The following is a 19670-nucleotide window of genomic DNA, read 5'->3' as shown; positions in this document are numbered from 1 at the left end:
TTGGAGCAAAGTGATGAGATTATTTGGGGGGGGCACCTCTTTTATTTTTTATATTTAAATTTTTTTTTTTACCATGGGCATGAAATATTTTTAAATAATAATTAATGAAAATAGCAAGCAGAGGAAACCATCTATTCACCGGGGCCTTCCTTTCTCCAACATGGCTCTTCCTATCTTGGCTACAGGCTTACCTCAAGCTTTGGTTCTTGCCCAGATGGAATCTTCTCCCGTCTGCCACCTTTTTCCATCCAGTTCCACTCTTCTCCCCACTGAGATTCCAGCTTCACGGAAAGCATTTTTATGGAACTGCGAAAAGAAGTTCAGAAAACTGGCACTTCTTTTATAAAGTGAATTCACGGGATTCTGTCTTTCCTTTTGATTTTCAAATCAGACCTAGCACACAAGTTACTTTGGGAATTAAAAAAAAAGTTTCAACATAACCTTGTCTGTAGCATATTCTTTGAAAAGGATTTGTTCTTGTTCTTTTATGAAAAAGCACTGTATAAAAAGCATTTTGAGTAGAGATTAATCAATGTCTGTTTTTCTTAATAGGTTTTAAAATGGAAAATTTTGATGCATCACTTAGTACCTATTTCAAGGCATTGCTAGGCCCCCGAGGTAAGGTGGTTTTGGTTTTGCTCCCCTCCCCTTGTAGACACTTAATAAATATTGCATGAAGAGATTCTAGAAAACATTAGTGTCTTCTATGATAAGACTAACACTTTGTCCTGGATAACAAGGGGCTTGGAGAAGTCCTGTGACAATGGTTTTGAGGTGGTGTGGTATCCCTGGCTCTCGGCACAGAGAGACAGCTGCTGTGACCCTCTGCTGACTGTAGCTGGGGTTCAGATTATGCTGGAAAGCCTGCAGCCTGAGAATGCTGCACCTTTCACGTGGTGGTATGTTTTCCTCAGTTGTTGCAAGTCTGCAGCTGAGACTGGTTTCCAAAATGCACTGCTGGAGTAGTTTAAAACTTTTCCCCTCTTACAGTTTTAAGGGCTTGTTAATGGCCTTTTGTGTTGTGTCACATCAACACGTAAATATATACACCTGACCTCACTTTTTTATACTTCCTCATTTGTTTCCTTGTAGTAAGTAAATCAGCTCCCTATTGCTCTCTTTGAATATCGTCTGTAATGTCTCCCGATATATCTATAAAGAAGGAACTTTTTAGGTTCACAGAGTCATTAAAAAATTGCAAGAAGCTTTTAAACAGATGAAAAGATTTTCAGTTTCACTTATGATTTTTAAAGTACAAAAAATAGCAAAAGGAATTCATCTCTTAGTGTGGTAGAAATGAAATATGTTTGAGAACAGTGATGATGTGGGGAAAGAGTCTAGTTGGTATGAGGGTACCCTTTGGAGGGTAATTACCCTTTGGAGGGTAATTGTGTCTTCCATTGAAATCAAAAAGCACATGCCCTTTGACTCAGCTGTTTGACTCCTGAGGCTTTATCCTAGAGCTTAATCTTGATCATTTATGTAAAGATAGGAATAAGGGTGTTCCCTACAGCGTTGCTTGTCAAGACTGGGAATAATCTAGGTGCTCATCAAGAGGGGAAAGTTTAAGTAAATTAGCGTACAGCCAAATGAGAAAAACAAGTTAGATCATCTTGTATTTACTTGTGTTGAGATGATGCATTTTTTCAACCTTATGGGACAAAAGAATCCAGTTTTGAATGGCTGAAACAGTAATGATCAGTTTACATTTCCAAGATTGAGCAACCCCTAAGTTATTTCAGGGACCAAGGACACTTGTTCTTGTCATTTTCTACTTTGTATTCTCAGTGTATCAGCAGTTCTGTCCTCTGAAAAGTCCCTCCACCTTTCATGACTGCAGAAGCTCCAGACATCACCTGCGGAAGAGGAGGAAAAAAATCTATTCATTTGCATGGATTTAAGAACAAGGAAACTCTTCCCCAGCGCCTTTTGCCCCACTGTCATTTCCTCAGAGCTCCACAGCCACAGTTGTTTCATTAAGTGAAAGGAAATGGGAGGTTTCTGTGTGTGCAGTTACTGCGTTTGTGATCTGTGTGTGCACACAAACGTATGTAACCGCCTAATGTTAGTTGCTAAATGGGAACTTGTTTTTTCAGTTGATAGCCAGGGCCCAGAGTTGAGAACACAAGGCATTAAGAACCTCCACCTTAAGTCCACTGGAGCCTACTTAGCATAAGTAGTGGGGTGAGGGTGGAGGGCATCTCCCTCTGAAGCCTGGGGAGGAGCACTACAGAGAAACACCAGGAGAATTTAGAATGTCTGCAAGAAAGGAGACTGACAACCTGTTCCCCCAAGTGGATGCGTGCTTTTCCTGCAAGATCAAGAGAAAAAGCATTGGAGAAAGTAGCAGGGTGGCCCACTCGGGAGGTTGTAGAGGGACAGAGCCTGTCCCTGCTCGCTGCTGCCTCTCTGAAGATGGTGGAGGCAAAACCTGCATGCGCCTCTGAGCTCCAGAGTAGGTGACCTTGGACAGTAGAGAAGATTGAGGAGTGATAGGTTTTGGGGGTTCATCAAAGCGGCATGCCAAGGGGAACATGCTGCAGAAGTGGCTTCCTAGGAGTCGGCCACAGGATGAAGTTGACTTGCAGCGGACAGGTTAACACCTAGGGGGGTTTGGCTGCCAGGGCGTTTACCCCCATCTAGGGAGAGGCTGGCAGATTGCTCCCAGCAGCTACTTGGAGCTAATTCTCCTCATCCTTGCAGGGAAAGAGGATGGGAGCGCAGGGGAGAGCTCTCCTCCCTCTGTAGCTCCCTTGAATCCATGCAGGTCTTCTCTCTTAAGCCGCTGCTGCTCCCGTGGTCCCTTAAATAGTCACTTCCCTGGTCATTGCTACCTCACCCCTTCTTATTTGTCCCCTCTGCTGTTGACCGTTGCACTCAGAGCAGATGCCTCCTTTCTCATCAGTGACTGTTGTTAAGCTGGATGAATAGCCCATTTTCTCTGAGTCTGCACATGCCGGGCAGGCTGCCAGGCACTTGACATCAGGTGAGGACTCTGGAGTTCAAAAAGCCTGTCATTTCTGGAGTTTCATTATCCTGTGCAGCATTCAGCACATCTGGTCAGTAAATACAGTTAGTGGAAAATTTAGCTTTCTCCTTGTTTCTTTAAGATTCTTTGGTAAATATGTATGTATTTATTTTTCCTTAGCAAAAACCACGTGTGATGTACATGTTATTCAGAACATGTAACAAGGAGCTTCACCTTGTATGACAAATATTGAAAACTCCTGCTTCCCCTTCCAGTTGGCTTTGTTGGCATTAGGAACTTGAGTATTAGATGACTGTTAAAAAATTACGGGGAAGGAAGATTTTTAGTGTTTGAAAAAAAAAAGTTGTGGTTGTTTTTTTATCAGCCTTATTAATCACTAAATATTTTTCTTTTATTATTTTCCAGATACCAGAGTAAAAGGATGGTTTCTTCTGGACAACTATATACCTACTTTTATCTTCTCTGTCATATACTTACTAATTGTATGGCTGGGACCAAAATACATGAAGAATAGGCAGCCGTTCTCTTGCCGGGGAATTTTAGTGCTGTATAACCTTGGCCTCACATTGCTGTCTCTCTATATGTTCTGTGAGGTAGGTCTGTCCCTTAAATGTGCTCTGATCACCGTGCTGAATGGTGTTCCTAAATAAGGGCAGCTGCGTTGCGGGGTGGGATGGGAGGGGGGACTGGGAGAGCAAATACATTAATCCATTTTGAGTATGTTTTAAAATTGATTTTCCAAAATGCCAGAGTTGTTTGTATAAATATGCCTTCTAGAATATCTAAAATAGAAGCGTTTGCTATTGATTTGTGATGTTTCGTATCATTTTCTAGAAATACTTTTATGCAAGAAGAACACAGGGTGGAAAATGAACAAAATGTGAAAAACAGATCTGTGAACATTTTATTGTTAAGCATTTAATAAATGCAGGATTCTGGTTTGGAGGTGGGGGAGGAAGGAAGTGGGTAGCAGTTGTGTTTGAGTGTTTTTTGGCAAGTCAGCCTCTCACCTGATCTGATAACTGTAAATAGCTTTGAGATTTGACAAGTTCATTTTTAAAAGCTAAGAAGAGTGGATGGTGAGATCTGTGTTTAGGATTTGAATGGTCTGTAAATTTGGGCCAAATTATTTTATCTGTATAACTGGGAGGGTGGAAACCATATTTGATGATATCAAAGGCAAACGTTGTAGCTGAAATAAAAATGAAAGAAATGGAAATCAAAACATGTCCTCCCTATTTTTCACTGTTATGTAATATAGGCTTTAAAGCTAAACGGGAGGAAAGCTGCCCTCCAAGGGTAAGCACAGTTTATATACATTTTTAGGGGAGGGACCACCTTTCAGGCTTACAGTACAAATGTCTCACAGCACAAAACTATTGTTAAATCTCTGGGTGGAGAATTAAGCCATTTATAAACATTTGCAAGCACTCCCATTTAGATTTTTAACCTTTTATTGTGGCTTTAATTCCCCAAGGAGTAGTAAAGAAGATAAGGGGAGGAGGGGAGAAATCAAAATGAATCTTAAAATTGGTGTTTAGAGGAAAGAATGAATTCTCCATCAGCCTCAGGCCTCTCCATCCTGCCTCCCTGTCTGTGTGGTTGTGTGCGAGAGGGTGTCTGGGTGGTTACACCAGTGCAAAACACTCTGTTTGATCATGAGAGGTATTGATTGCACCTGTGGGAGGTCTGTGCCTTGTCTGCGTGTATGTTTCATAAGATAGCTAAAGAGTTTATGATTAGAGTAGTAGATGCTACACCATCATTACTTTTATGCTTGATACTCTGTGAAATGCTTACAACCCCTTTTTTCGCTTTTTTCTGTCCTATTCTAGAATGAAGGCAGTTTAATTAGCCTCCAAGATGGATATTGCAGGACTGGAGGCAGGGGCAGTGCACAGGAGTGACTCTTGGGCCCAGCATTGTGCACATCTCTTGTTCAAGGGACAAACTGCAGCAAGGTGTCAGGTTTTTCAGAGTGAACAGTTTATTTTCTCATAATTGATAGATGATACAGCCCTTTCCTTAAGAAAGCTTTTATAGGGGCACCTGGGTGGCTCAGTCAGTGAAGCATCTGCCTTCGGCTCAGGTCATGATCCCAGAGTCCTGGGATCGAGCCCCGCGTCGGGCTCCCTGCTCCACAGGAAGCCTGCTTCTCCCTCTCCCTCTGCCTGCCGCTCTGCCTACTTGTGCTCTCTCTCTGTCTCTCTGTCAAATAAATAAATAAAATCCTTTAAAAAAAAAAAAAAAGGAAAGAAAGCTTTTATACAGTTTATTGTTATGCATAGCATTCTAGAGAAAAAATATTTAAATTATTAAATCTTCTAGAACTTAAGGATCTGCCTTATAGGTTTCTCAAGCCCTGGAGGTACAGCTAGAACTTCAGAATTTAACCTCTCTCAAACAGGTCATTCTTGGGTAAAGAGGGGAAGAACAGTGCTGTATAAATTGCTGCTGTGTACATAGGACTGAATTTGGAGGGTTCCAGAAGCACTGTAGTAGGAATTACAGATTTTCCTCTGACAGCTTGGTGAGAACTAGAGGTGAGGTTGAGCCGTCTAAGCACTGGATGAAGAGACTCAAGAAATATACAGTGGAGGAAAACATTTTTAACTGATGATTTAGAGTACATACAGCAGTAATTCCTTAAATTAAATCCACTTTCTAAAAATATGCCCAGATCAGGTGTTCCTGAGTTGAAAATAAGCCCTACATTTTACTACTTGTTACGTGGTATTTACATTAGATTTTGGTGTGACTTTTTTTCCTGTATTTACATAAACCCATCAGTAATACCATTATAACCTGTCCTTTGTCAAGCTTTTCATTTCATCTTAGCTACTGTTTTTTTCTTTTAATTAGCATTTATATTCTATTGACTAGTAAAACCTAGGAGGGCAGTCATGGAGTTTTATGACAGAACATACTGAGGAGGTCATGGATCCTAGTTGGGCCTCTCGTTTCAGCCAAATGTCCCAAGAGCTGGAGCTGTTTGCCTGTGGTCACACAGTTGGCAGAGTCTTATTAGTCTTTATTTACCCTTCTGCTTATCTACATATTTGGGTCTGTAAGGAATTTAAGAAATATAAAATACGTAGTCATGGATAGTTTATTTTATCCTGTGTGAATTCACAGCTGCCTTGGCAAGTTCTAGGCTAATACAAATAAAATTCACTGTCACTTAAAGGAGACAAAGAGAAGTCTTGAAAGAAGGGAGATAACAAGGAAGTGAAAGGGGGAGAGTCACTATAACTTTAAAATTACCGGAAGAAGGAAAATAAATAAATGACGGTTTGAAAACTGTGAAACAGAGTTTAAAATCTAGAAAAAGTTTAGACTTGTTCATAGTTATTACATTTGATAGATTAAAAGGAGAGACTTAGCATTACTTGTAGTTATCTCAAAAAAAATTAGTGTTTATTTTCAGGAAAATGATTGTAGATCCCTGATTAGAAGTGTATTTGAACAGTGGTGTGTTTTAGATTGAAAGTACAGGACTTTGGGACACCTGGGTGGCTCAGTCGTTAGGCGTCTGCCTTCGGCTCAGGCCATGATCCCAGGGTCCTGGGATCGGGCCCCGCATCGGGCTCCCTGCTCCACGGGAAGCCTGCTTCTCTCTCTCCCACTCCCCCTGCTTGTGTTCCCTCTCTCGCTGTGTCTCTCTCTGTCAAATAAATAAAAATGAAATCTTAAAAAAAAAAAAAAAGTACAGGACTTTATGGCAAGCCTTTTGGCTTTTACTTAATAAATGAGGTGTTATCTAAAATCACAGGGGATGCCTGGGTGGCTCAGTCATTAAGCGTCTGCCTTCGGCTCAGGTCATGATCCCAGGGTCCTGGGATCGAGGCCGGCATCAGGCTCCTTGCTCAAAAGGGTGTCTGCTTCTCCTTTTGCCTGCCGCTCCCCCTGCTTGTGCTCTCTCTCTCTGTCAAATAAATAAATGCAATCTTTAAAAAAAATAAAATCACAATCAGTGGTGAAGGCTCAAATAAAATTTCAGTTAATAGAAGAGAAACAGCTCTGGGGCGTCTGGGTGGCTCCGTCATTAAGCGTCTGCCTTCAGCTCAGGTCATGATCCCAGGGTCCTGAGATCGAGCCCCGCATCAGGCTCCCTGCTTGGCAGGGAGTGTGCTTCTCCTTCTCCCACTCCCCCTGCTCGTGTTCCCTCTTTTGCTGTGTTTCTCTCTGTCAAATAAATAAATTCTTTAAAAAAAACATTAAAAAGATTTGAAAAATTAAAAAAAACACCACCTTAGTTTCTGTTAGTTACTCAGCATTGTAAATCTGTGCCCTTCATAGCAAATGTAAAATTCTTGGGTGCCTTTCTGCCCTCTGAGATGGAGAGCATATTGCGTCTTTATCAAAGGCCCCGTTTCCCCAAGCTACCTAAAGTTCCTGAGCTCCAGCTTGAGAATCCCCAGCCACACAATGCCAGATGTGGCTTTTCCTCGTGATGCGGTAGATGTCCAAGCTGGACTCGTTTCCACTGCCCCCACCCCACCCCACCCCCCAGCAAGCTGTCTGAGACACTTCTAACTCCTTTGTTAGCATGTCAGGTGTGGGAGTCCCACGCAGGCAGCTGCTGTCTCCCAGCGTGGAACCGTTTTGGTGTGTCTGCTCTCCTGCTTCTAGCTTCTTGTGCCCCCTCAGCTGAGAGGATCAGATTGCTTGGTTTGTTACAGTCCAAAAGGAAGCATCCCTGTTGATCGGCCTGGGTCTTGTGCACTGATCCTGGGACTCAGTGGTAGCTGCGGGGGAAGCAGGATCAGTATTGTGCAGGACACGAGCCTTTGAACTTTAAGAACTGCTGGCCCCTTTCCTCAGGAGGAGGCACTTTGAGCTCTCAGCCTGCGTGTTATGCATAGTTCTACTCAAACTCCCCAACACCAGTTTATTTCATTCTTCTGGTCTCTACCCCCAAGAAACTCCCTCTTCTTTTAGACCTAAGGCCACCTCTGTTTGACAGTCTCCATCTCCTTCTTAAGGACTCTATGCAAGAATCAATTCCCCTATGAAGCCAGAAGCACATGGAGTCAGGACCCAAACTCTACGGAGCAGTGATGATTTTTTTTTTTTTTTTTTTTTTAAGATTTTACTTAAACAATGAAGCGTGGATCACTACAACAAAACCTAATGATGTATGGTGACTGACATAACAAAATAAAATTGAAAAAAAGGTTTTATTTATTTAATAGACACAGCAAGAGCAGGAACACAAGCAGGGGCAGTGGGAGAGGGAGAAGCAGACTCCCCACTGAGCAGGGAGCCCAATGCGGGGCTTGATCCCAGGACCTGAGATCATGACCCAAGCCGAAGGCAGACACTTAATGACTAAGCCACCCAGGTGCCCCTACAGAGCAGTGATTTTTAAGCCTCTCTTGCCTTCCCACTATTCCCAAGGAACATGACACATTGCTTTCCACTCAGGTGTTCCGCTGGGTGTGGCCTCAGCATCCTGTTCCTTGCACACACATCACTGGCATAGAAGACATCTGTGATCTCAGTGTTTCTTCCCTCTGTTAATATGGCTCCACCACATGTATCATGAGCACGAGGGTAGGAAAAAAGCAAGTGCCAAAAGAAAAAAAAGGAGAAAGCAAATGCCTGGCCCACGGTTTTACTTTAAACAAAATCACAGATTACAGATAAGATTGTTTTTTTTGAGTACTTGTTTATGTTTATTACGTTGCAGTTAGAACTCTCTTTTGTGAATAGAGTGAGAGAACAGTCTCAATCACAACATTTAAAATGCAGTTTTAGAAAACCGTGATTGCTATCTGGATAGATGGATCTGGATTGGCAAAGATCCAAAACTCCCTCTTTCTCCCCCTTTGCATTTCTTATTTTAAATTGTAATTTCAGAACTACTTCAAAATATGGAAAGTAAAATCACATAAATAATATCTGTGTACCTCACAAATATTGACCTCTTGTTATTGGTCTGAATTATTTAAGAAAGAAAATATTAGGGGTGCCTGTGTGGTTCAATTGGTTAAACCCCCACGTCAGGTCCTCTGCTCAGTGGGGAGTCTGCTTCTCCCTCTGCCCCTCTTCCCACACTTTCTCTCTCTCTCTCATAAATAAATAAAATCTTAAAAAAAGAAAAGGAAATATTATAAAAATGCATGTGATGAGTACTGGGTGTTATATGCAACTGGTAAATTATTGAATGCTAAATCAGAAACTAATGATGTACTACTATATGTTGGCTAATTGAATTTAATTAAAAGAAATATAAAAATGCATCTGAAGTACAGCCCCTTCTCAGATACAGCTTTCTTCTGAAGTTCATGTGTTTCTTCTCTGGATATGTTTTTATACTTTCAATACATGTGTATGTATACATGACAATATATGGTATATTCTGAGAAATTTTTTAAAATTTATGTTAATGGTTTACTGTTTATACTGTTTATACTGTTTATACTCCTTCGATAGCTTTCTTTCAGTCAGTATTATATTTTGAGATGAATCCATGTTGAATCATAGAGATTTAGTTAATTTAGTTAATTTCTGTATTACTTCAGTGTTAGAGTTTATTATACCATTTTATGCAGTTTTCTTTGCATGGACGTACAGGTTTCCCGTTCATAGTGTTGTATGGAGTACTCTTGGTCTCCTTGTGCAAATGTGATTTTTTTTTTTTTAAACTAGATATACATCTAGGACTCTAATGACTGAATCTGATAGTCTCTTGTCTTTTAGTGGGGAAATGTAACCCATTTTCATTTAGCATAGTGATTATTTTGGAATAATTTCTATCACCTTTTTTTTGGTGTGTATGTGTGTTTTCTTCTTTTTTCCCTTCTCTTTTCTGTTGAATTTTTATGTTTTTTCATTTTACTGATTGAATAGTCATTCATTCTAATTCTGTATTATAGTGTTGCCCATAAGTTTTTAATATGTCTCCTCAACTTCAAAAAGTCTACAGTGAATTCTTATTTCCACCCTCCTGAGTCATACAGGACCTTGGAAGTTTGCATGCGGATTCCCCGTTCCTGTGTGTCTCCATCATGTTCTGTCATCCCAGCATTTGCTGACGTCCTACACAGTTGTCATCTTTAGTGAGTCCTTGCTCTTTGCTGTGTTCACTCTTGATCTGTGAAATCCATTTTTCCCTTTGAGGCTCCGTTTCCTTCTCTTGGAGTAGTTCTTTGCTGTGAAGGCTCACCTCTTAGTCTCGGTTTGGGCATCATTTTGTTGGTCTTTTTTTTTTTTTTTTTTTAAAGAGAGAGAGAGAGAGAAGCAGAGGGAGAAGCAGGCTCACCACAGAGCAGGGAGCCCGATGTGGGACCCGATCCCAGGACCCCGGGATCATGACCCGAGCCGAAGGCAGACGCTTAACCATCTGAGCCACCCAGGCGCCCCATTTTGTTGGTCTTTAAGCTTGAATAGTATTTTAGTGGGGCAAAGAATTCTAGATCAAGTTATTTTTCTTCAGCACTTTGAAGATTCATTCCAGAGAATTCCACTACAGTCCTGTTTTTATTCATTCGTAGGTAATCATTTTTGTTCCGGATAATTTTTAAGTTGCATTTAAAAATGAAACAGTTGTGTGCCTGGGTAGCCATCTATTTTTATTGATCTCATTCAGGACTTTCGAGCCTTTGGCCTAACATATTTCATTAGTTCAGGAAAGTACTCGGCCATCATCTGCTCAACTCTGGCCTCTCCTCCCCCCTCTACCATTAGATCCGTGTTAGACAGTCCCCAACTCCACATAGCCTCTCTTTCGTATTTATGCCCCTTTATCTCTCTCCTCTGCATTCATCTGATTCACTCACACTTTCATTTGTGTCTACTCTGCTGTTCCATCCATCTATTGAATTTTTACTGTAAATGACTGTATATCATTTATTTCTGAAGGTTTACTCCCTGTCTTTCTTTTTTTTCTCATTACGTAACATAGGAACATCATGTTTCCTCCCCCCCTCCCCCGTGATCTAGATATGACAGTTATCTCCAAACTTAACCATTTGCTTTCAGCCACATTATTCCTCTGGGAATAATTATTAAATCTACACTAAACCTCTTCTTTAAAAACAAAATGGTTTGTCTGGTGTCCTGGATAAGCATCCCGAACTAGTATTGCCGGGTGGGGTCATCTTAGGTAAGGTGTCTTCTTCAAATAAAAGAAAGATTCTAAAAGGACTTAAATGTAAGCTAACGTCCTCCTTTCTGCATAACGTTTTGGGGAGGGGGCCTCACGGTATAGTTAGGCATCAGTGATGATGGACTTGGTGTGTTTCATGTAGCATTTCTGTGTGTCTTTATAGTGGGGGAGTTGGTTCTGCTTTTGTTCAGTTTGCTGCATTGCCAGAACCAGACATGAGTACTTTTTGTCATTGAGTCTTCTTTTGAAGATTTCTGATGCTGCTTTATTGGAAAGATGAAAGAAATTTGCTGGGATGGATGTTTTGCTTGTGCCTTCTAACCCCTCTATAATTATGAGGTTGATACAGTTGAAGCATCTCCCCAGGCACCTGACAGCCTGTTCCTCCCTGGGCTCTGGTTTTGAAGGTCCTGATAGAACCACAGATCAGTTGCTTTGGAAACATTATATTCTAAACTGTCTTGTTGTTTTTCTTTCCCTTCAGGCTTTCCTAAAATAGAAATGTTATTGTGGGGAAATAGGATTTGGAAAAACACTTAAAAGACCTGGTAGTTGAATATTGAATTTTATTTTAAAAAAAAAAAAGGATTATGTTTACCAAAGTACTTCCAAAAAAAAAAATTTACTATTCTGCTTTTTCTCATTTAACAGAGGTACAGAGAAATTGAAACATCTGGTGAGATTAATACTTCTCAGAAAGGCCTGATCGTTGCCTTAAAATAATTCTTGCTTTTCGTTCCCTTGCCACTGAAATTCCTTGCTCAGAAGGAAACTTTTCTCAGGGAGTGGAAGCACCCATTCAGTTAGGTTCCTCTCAGTTTATCTGGCACTGCCCTGAGAGAATGCCTTATATTGGGCAAATGGAGAAAGGGTACAACCCAAACAGCCATCCCCTTGCTCCTCACACCCAGCAGAAGAGGGAGGATTACCTTCCAGTAGAGTGCAAGCTTCAGAGCTGGTCCAAAGCCAGGCCTGACTTCTCTAAACTGACTCTGCAAACCTTTGGTAACTGGGCCACTGGCAGCTGGTATAACAAGGAACATGTCACTGGACAAATCCTCAACCAAAGCAGACTTAATCTGCAAAACAAGAGTCAGTAGGTGGACTGGAGAAGTCTCTTTATGCAAAGGATGCCCTGGCCGGGGCCTCGGTACACACTAGGAGCAACACCACTTCAGACCTAGTCATGGGCCTTCACGCATGGGCAGCAGAAATAGCAAACATCTGGCTAAAATCATAGCAAAGACTTACATAGTGCCTCCTATGCCAGATACTGGGCTAACTCCTTTACTGTTCCCTGGACTATCACTGCCCTTTCTGCTGAGGGTGAGTTCCCCGGTAGGCCAGGGATTCGGGTCTGTGCCTCAAACCATTGTACAGTACTGTCTCGAGATGCTGAGTCTTGGTTTGAGGTTTTCCTCTCCTTAACCACTAACACCCCATGAACTGCAAAATGAGCATTTCTTGCTGGCTGCATGGCAGCTACTTAGCAGAAGCCACTCCTCAGGAGGCCTGAGAGATGAGAGAACAGGACTGCCAGCGTAAGAGTACAGGGTCTAGAGTTCAGGGGAAAATGCCGGACATCCCTGTTTCAGCTTGGGCTGAGGACAAGCTGGTCCTTTGTGCTTTGTTCTAAAGACTTCTCTAGTGCACAGAGCCTGTCCTTATGACTCAACTGAGAGTATTCCATTCAGCAGTAACCCAAGGGTGCTCCTGGTCATAAGGAAAACAAAACAAAACACTTTTGGAGGTTATGAGTTTGCAGTTATTTTAATGGGCATCCTTATGGTCTGGACATGAAAGATTTGAAATGCAAAGCCACATGCTTTCACCTGACCCTGTTCCATACTACCACAGCCAAGAACGGCTAGCTAAACCCTGGAAGAACTATATACTTCCAGTTTTGGAGTAGCTGGTGGTTAATTTTAAACCAAACATCTGCTGAAGTAAAGATGCAGGTAAAAGTCTACTTTTCCTCAGATTGCTTCATTGATAGAGTACCCCCATTGTGCTCTTGAATTATTAAGGATTGAAAAACAAGCAAGGAAGGTCAGAGGAGCATGGAACTCTTCTTTGAGATTGCAGTTAAACTGAGAGCCAGAATTCCTGGGTGCTGGTCCCAGTGTTGCCACCAAAAAGCTATGTGACTCTTGGGCATCTGTATCATTTCTCATCTCTGTCTCCTTATTGAAAATGTGGCTTGTACCAAGTCTAAAAAATACACACTTGGGCATTCACATAAACAATAAGGGCTGTGCAAATGTCAACCCCCACACACTTGGTGTTACATGGAAATGTCCCTGGGTCCTCTTCTAGATACAGTTTGAATTCTAGCATGGACTGTCTCTTCTCATCTTTTATTGGATGGGTGTCTGTTTGGGGGTAATAACCACAGAGCTCACCAGGCCCTTATCACTAAAAGCAGTCAGTCCTTTTCAAAAAGGGTTATCTTGTGGCTCTGACATCTTGAGATATTGGGGTGAAAGGCTGATAATGGCCACCCAAGATGACATTCTCCTGCTTATTCTTTAAATGCTAAATGACCTTGTTTTTTTGAGATGCTTTGGTAGAATTCCAGAAAGTGCCCTGGAAATGGTTATCATGCTAAAGGTTATACCACATTTGTGGCTATTTGTGGTGTTAGATGAGAAGTCACCTCTCACCATTAGAAATGATTCGCTCCAGAGTCCTGGGAAAAGATGGCAGAGGAGTAGGGGACCCTATTCCAACTGGTCCCCGGAATTGAGCTGGATATCTACCAGACCACTCTGAACACCCACAAAATTAGCCTGAGATGTAAGAAGATCTGGATCTCTACAAACAATATCGCAGGCATTTGGTATCGAGGTACAAGTGGGGAGCCCTGATTCCGCGGGCAGATAGCAGAGGATAAACGGCAGCAGGAGGGAGCCTGGCCGTGGAGATCCTACACTGCCGGTGAGTGACAGCCTCCCATGCTGGGGACCGGGCACAGGCTCGCAGACCAGTACCGGCAGGGAAAGGACTCTTTAGGGCAGTCCCCCGGACGGACACCCGGAGTGGCGGGGCCGCGCTTACAAACTGGGGGCGGCTGGCAGTATTAGAAGCACAAAGGATAGACATGTGCCCTGACCTGAAGGCAGGACTGGGAGCGCTGCTGAGGGGCACACAACCCAGGACACTGCAGTTTATAGCAGCACAGACAGAAACGGAGATAGTGTGGCCTGGAGAGCTCACTGAAGAACAGAGTGCGATATCTCTGCTCTGAGGCAGAGGGTTGGAAACAGTCTGTCCTGCTGTGACTCTTCAGAAGAGATGCGGAAAGCCACCAGGGAAAGCTGCCAGAGAACAAAAGCCCCAAAAAACCGGTTTCCACTGAGCCCATCCCCCACCACAGGGGGCAGGGCAACTCTGCCCAAACAGGGTTGCCTGAGTAACAGCATGGCAGGCCCCTCCTCCAGAAGATAGGCTGGGAAAACGAGAGGCCAGCAACCCTATGGTCCCTAGAAAACACATGCATCTTGCTTGGGTCGTGGTCAGAAATTTGGACTCTCTGCATTCCCTCAACCACCCCTCAACAGAATGACTAGGAGGAGGAACCCCCAAAATAGGAAAGACTCAGAGATTATGATTTATGCCACAGATTTACAAATGGATACAGATATAACCAAGATGTCAGAGATGGAATTCAGGCTAGCAATTGTGAAGACGATAGCTAGGGTGGAGAAATCAATTAAGGGCAACATAGAGTCTCTAAGGGCAGAAATGAAAGCTGAATTGGCAGAACTTAAAAATGCTATCAGTGAGATCCAATCTAATCTAGATAATCTAACAGCTAGGGTAAGCGAGGCAGAAGAACAAATTAGTGACCTGGAAGACCATTTAATAGATAAAAAGGGAAAAGAGGAAGCCAGGGAAAAACAACTCAGAATCCATGAAAATAGAATCAGAGAAATAAGTGACACCATGAAATGTTCCAATGTCAGAATTATTGGAATCCCTGAGTGGGTGGAGAGAGAGAGAGGACTAGAAGATATGTCTGAGCACATCGTAGCTGAGATTCCTCCTAATCTGGGGAATGAAACAAACATTCCTGTCCTAGAGGCAGAGAGGACCCTTCCCAAGATCAAGGAAAACAGGCCAATACCCCAGCATGTAATAGTAAAACTCGCAAGTCTTAGAACCAAAGACACCATCTTAAGGGCAGTTAGGGGGAAGAGATTCCCTACGTACAGAGGGAGAAACATCAGAATAACATCAGACCTATCCACAGAGACCTGAAGCCAAAAGGCCTGGCAAGACATATTCAGGGTACTAAACGAGAAGAACATGCAGCCAAATACTTTATCGGCAAGGCTGTCATTTAGAATGGATGGAGAAATGCAGAGCTTCCAAGACCAGCAGAAACGGAAAGAATGTGTGACCACTAAGCCGGCCCTGCAAGAAATATTAAGGGAGGTTCTATAAAAGGAGAAAGACCCCAAGAGTGATATAGAACAGAAATTTACTGGGATAATCTATAAAACAAGGTCTTCACAGGCAACATGATGACAATAAATTCATATCTTTCAATAATCACTCTCAACATGAGCGGCCTAAATGCTCCCATAAAACGGCACAGGGTTGCAGGTTGGATAAAAAGACAGGACCCATCCATATGCTGTCTACAAAAGACTCATTTTGAACCTAAAGATACATCCAGACTGAAAGTGAAGGGCTGGAGATCCATCTTTCATGCCAGCGGACCTCAAAAGAAAGCTGGGGTAGCAATTCTTTTATCAGACAAATTAGATTTTAAACTAAAGACTGTAGTTAGAGACACAGAAGGACACTATATCATTCTTAAAGGGTCTATCCAACAAGAAGATCTAACAATTGTAAATATCTACACCCCCAACATGAGAGCAGCCATCTACATAAGCCAAGTGTTAACCAAAATAAAGACTCATATTGATAACAATACATTAATTGTAGGAGACCTCAATACTCCACTCTCAGCAATAGACAGATCATCTAAGCCCAAAATCAACAAAGAAACAAGAGCTTTTAATGACACACTGGACCACATGAACCTCATAGATATATACAGAACATTCCACCCTAAAACAACAGAATACTCATTCTTCTCGAGTGCACATGGAACTTTCTCCAGAATAGACCACATACTGGGTCACAAATCAGGTCTCAACCAATACCAAAAGACAGATTATTCCTTGCATATTCTAAGACCATAATGTGTTAAAACTGGAACTCAGTCACAAGAAAAATTTTGGCAGAAATTCAAACACTTGGAAGCTAAAGACCTCTCTGTTCAAGAATGTTTGGGTCAACCAGGAAATCAAAGAAGAACTTAAACAATTCATGGAAACCAATGAGAACGAAAACACATTGGTCCAAAACCTACGGGATACTGCAAAGGCAGTCGTAAGGGGCAAATACATAGGCATCCGAGCCTCACTCAAAAAAAATAGAAAAATCCTGAATTCACCAACTAACTCTACACCTTAAAGAACTAGAGAAAAAGCAAAAAACGATGCCTAAGCCACGCATTAGAAGAGAAATAATTGAGATTAGCGGAGAGACCAATGAATTAGAAACCAGGAACGTAGATCGGATCAACGAAACTAGAAGCTTGTTTTTTGAAAGAATTAATTAAAGATAGATAAACCACTGGCCAGACTTATCCAAAAGAAAAGAGAAAGGACCCAAATTAATAAAATTATGAAAGAAAGGGGAGAGATCACCACTAACACCAAGGAAATAGAAAGTTATTAGAAATTATTATCAACAACTATATGCTAATAAACTGAGCAATCTGGATGAACTGGATGCCTTCCTGGAAACCTATAAGCTGCTAACACTGAAACAGGAAGAAATTGACAACCTGAATAGGCCAATAACCACAATGAGATTAAAGCAGTGATCAAAAACCTCCCAAAAAACAAGAGTCCAGGGCCTGATGGATTCCCTGGGGAATTCTACCAAACATTCAAAGAAGAAGAAATAACCTATTCTCCTGAAGCTGTTTCAAAAATAGAAACAGAAAGAAAGCTCCAGACTCATTCTGTGAGGCAAGCATTACCTTAATCCCCAAACCAGGCAAAGACCCCATCAAAAAGGAGAATTTCAGACCAATATCCCTGATGAATATGGATTCCAAAATCCTAGCTAATAGGATCCAACAATATATTAAAAGGATCATCCACGGGGTGCCTGTGTGGCTCAGTCGTTAAGCGTCTGGCTTCGACCGAGCCCTGCATCGGGCTCCCTGCTCTGCAGGAAGCCTGCTTCTCCCTCTCCCACTCCCCCTGCTGTTATTCCCTCTCTTGCTGTGTCTCTGTCAAATAAATAAAGTCTTTAAAAAAAAAAAAAAAAGGATCATCCACCACAACCAAGTGAGATTTATCCCCAGGATGCAAGGGTGGTTCAACATTCGCAAATCAATCAATGTGATAGAACACAATAATAGGAGAGAGAAGAACCATATGGTCCTCTCAATAGATGCAGAAAAAGCATCTGACAAAATACAGCATCCTTTCCTGATTAAAACTATTCAGAGTATAGGGATAGAGGGAACATTGCTCAAGTTCATAAAATCCATCTATGAAAAACCCACAGCAAATATCATCCTCAATGGGTAAAGCTGAGAGCCTTTCCCTTAAGATCAGGAACACGTCAAGGATGCCCACTCTCACCACTATTATTCAACATAGTGCTAGAAAACCTAGCAACAGGAATTAGACAACAAAAAGAAATAAAAGGTATTCAGATTGGCAAAGAAGAAGTCAAACTCTCTTTTCGCAGATGACATGGTACTTTATGTGGAAAACCAAAAGACTCCACCCCCAGATTACTTGAACTTCTACAGCAATTCAGTAATGTGGCAGGAACAAAACCAATGCACAGAAATCTGTTGCTTTCTTACACACTAACAATGCAACTGTAGAAGAGAAATTAAGAAAACGGTTCCATTTACGATAGCACCAAAAACCATCAGACACCTTGGAATAAACCTAACCAAAGAGGTAAAGGATCTGTACTCGAGGAACTACAGAACACTCATGAAAGAAATTGAAGAAGACACAAAAAGATGAAAAAACATTCCATGCTCATGGATTGGAAGGATAAACATTGTTAAAATGTCTATGCTATCCAGAGCATTCTATACCTTCAGTGCCGTCCCGATCAAAATTCCAATGACGTCTTTCAAAGTGCTGGAACAAACAATCCTAGAATTTGTATGGAACCAGAAAAGACCCTGAATCGCCAAGGAAATGTTGAAAAAGAAAAAGCTGGGGGAATCACATTGCCCGATTTCAAGCTATATTACAAAGCAGTGATCACCAAGACAGCATGGTCCTGGCACAAAAACAGACATATAGACCAATGGAACAGAAAAGAGAGCCCAGATATGGACCCTCAACTCTGTGGTCAAATAATCTTCGACAAAGCTGGGAAAAATATGCAGTGGAAAAAAGACAGTTTCTTCAATAAATAGTGTTGGGAAAATTGAACAGCTATATACAGAAGAATGAAACTCGACCATTCTCTAACACCATACACAAAGATAAACTCAAAATGGATGAAAACCTCCGTGTGAGACAGGAACCCACCAAAATCCTAGAGGAGAACATAGGCAGTACTCTCTTTGACATCGGCCACAGCAACTTCTTTCAAGATACATCTCCAAAGGCTAGTGAAACAAAAGCAGAAATGAACTTTTGGGACTTCATCAAGATAAAAAGCTTCTGCACAGCAAAGGAAACAGTCAACAAAACAAAGAGGCAACCCACAGAATGGGAGAAGAAATTTGCAAATGACACTACAGATAACGGGCTGGTATCCAAGATCTATAAAGAACTTCTCAAACTCAACACCCACAAAACAAGTAAGTCAAAAAATGGGCAGAAGACATGAACAGACACGTCTCCAAAGAAGACATACAAATGGCTAACAGACACATGAAAAAATGTTCATCATCGTTAGATCAGGGAAATTCAAACCAAAACTACATTGAGATACCACCTTACACAAGTTAGAATGGCAAAAATTGACAAGGCAAGAAACCACGAATGTTGGAGAGGTTGTTGAGAAAGGAGAACCCTCTTACACTGTTGGTGGGAATGCAAGTTGGTACAGCCACTTTGGGAAACAATGTGGAGGTGCCTCAAAAAATTAAAAATCCCAGAGCTACCCTATGACGCAGCAATTGCACTACTGGGTATTTACCCCCAAAGACACAGCTGTAGTGAAAAGAAAGGCCATATGCACCCCAATGTTCATAGCAGCAATGTCCGCAATAACCAAACTGTGGAAAGAGCTGAGATGCCCTTCAGCAGATGAATGGATAAAAGAAGATGTGGTCCATATATACAATGGAATATTACTCAGCCATCAGAAAGGACGAATACCCAACTTTTACATCTACATGGATGGAGCTAGAGGAGATTATGCTAAGTGAAATAAGTCAAGCAGAGAAAGTCAATTATATGGTTTCACTTATTTGTGGAACATAAGGAACAGCATGGAGGACATCAGGAGAAGGAAGGGAAAAATGAAGGGGGGGGGAAATCGGAGGGGGAGATGAAC

General features: G+C 41.8%; 1 protein-coding gene across 2 annotated transcripts in view; it reads left to right on the top strand.

Moving 5' to 3' along the window:
* The window catches only part of ELOVL5 (ELOVL fatty acid elongase 5), an 83661-nt gene that overhangs the window by 49586 nt on the left and 14405 nt on the right, over positions 1 to 19670 (top strand). For both annotated transcript variants that reach the window (XM_025890366.2, XM_073905100.1), the window contains 2 exons: positions 553 to 618; positions 3395 to 3582. In XM_025890366.2, the coding sequence (XP_025746151.1) occupies positions 561 to 618; positions 3395 to 3582 (246 nt within the window). In that variant the 5' untranslated portion in view covers positions 553 to 560. Of the gene's footprint in view, positions 1 to 552; positions 619 to 3394; positions 3583 to 19670 lie in introns of those variants that run through there.

This window comes from Callorhinus ursinus, unplaced genomic scaffold (genome assembly GCF_003265705.2).
Source record: "Callorhinus ursinus isolate GAN/ISIS: 27379988/994484 unplaced genomic scaffold, GSC_fseal_2.0 scaffold22, whole genome shotgun sequence".
In the NCBI taxonomy this organism is placed as follows: Eukaryota; Metazoa; Chordata; class Mammalia; order Carnivora; family Otariidae; genus Callorhinus; species Callorhinus ursinus.
Note: the sequence above shows the minus strand (reverse complement) of the source record. Positions and strands in the feature narration are given on the sequence as shown.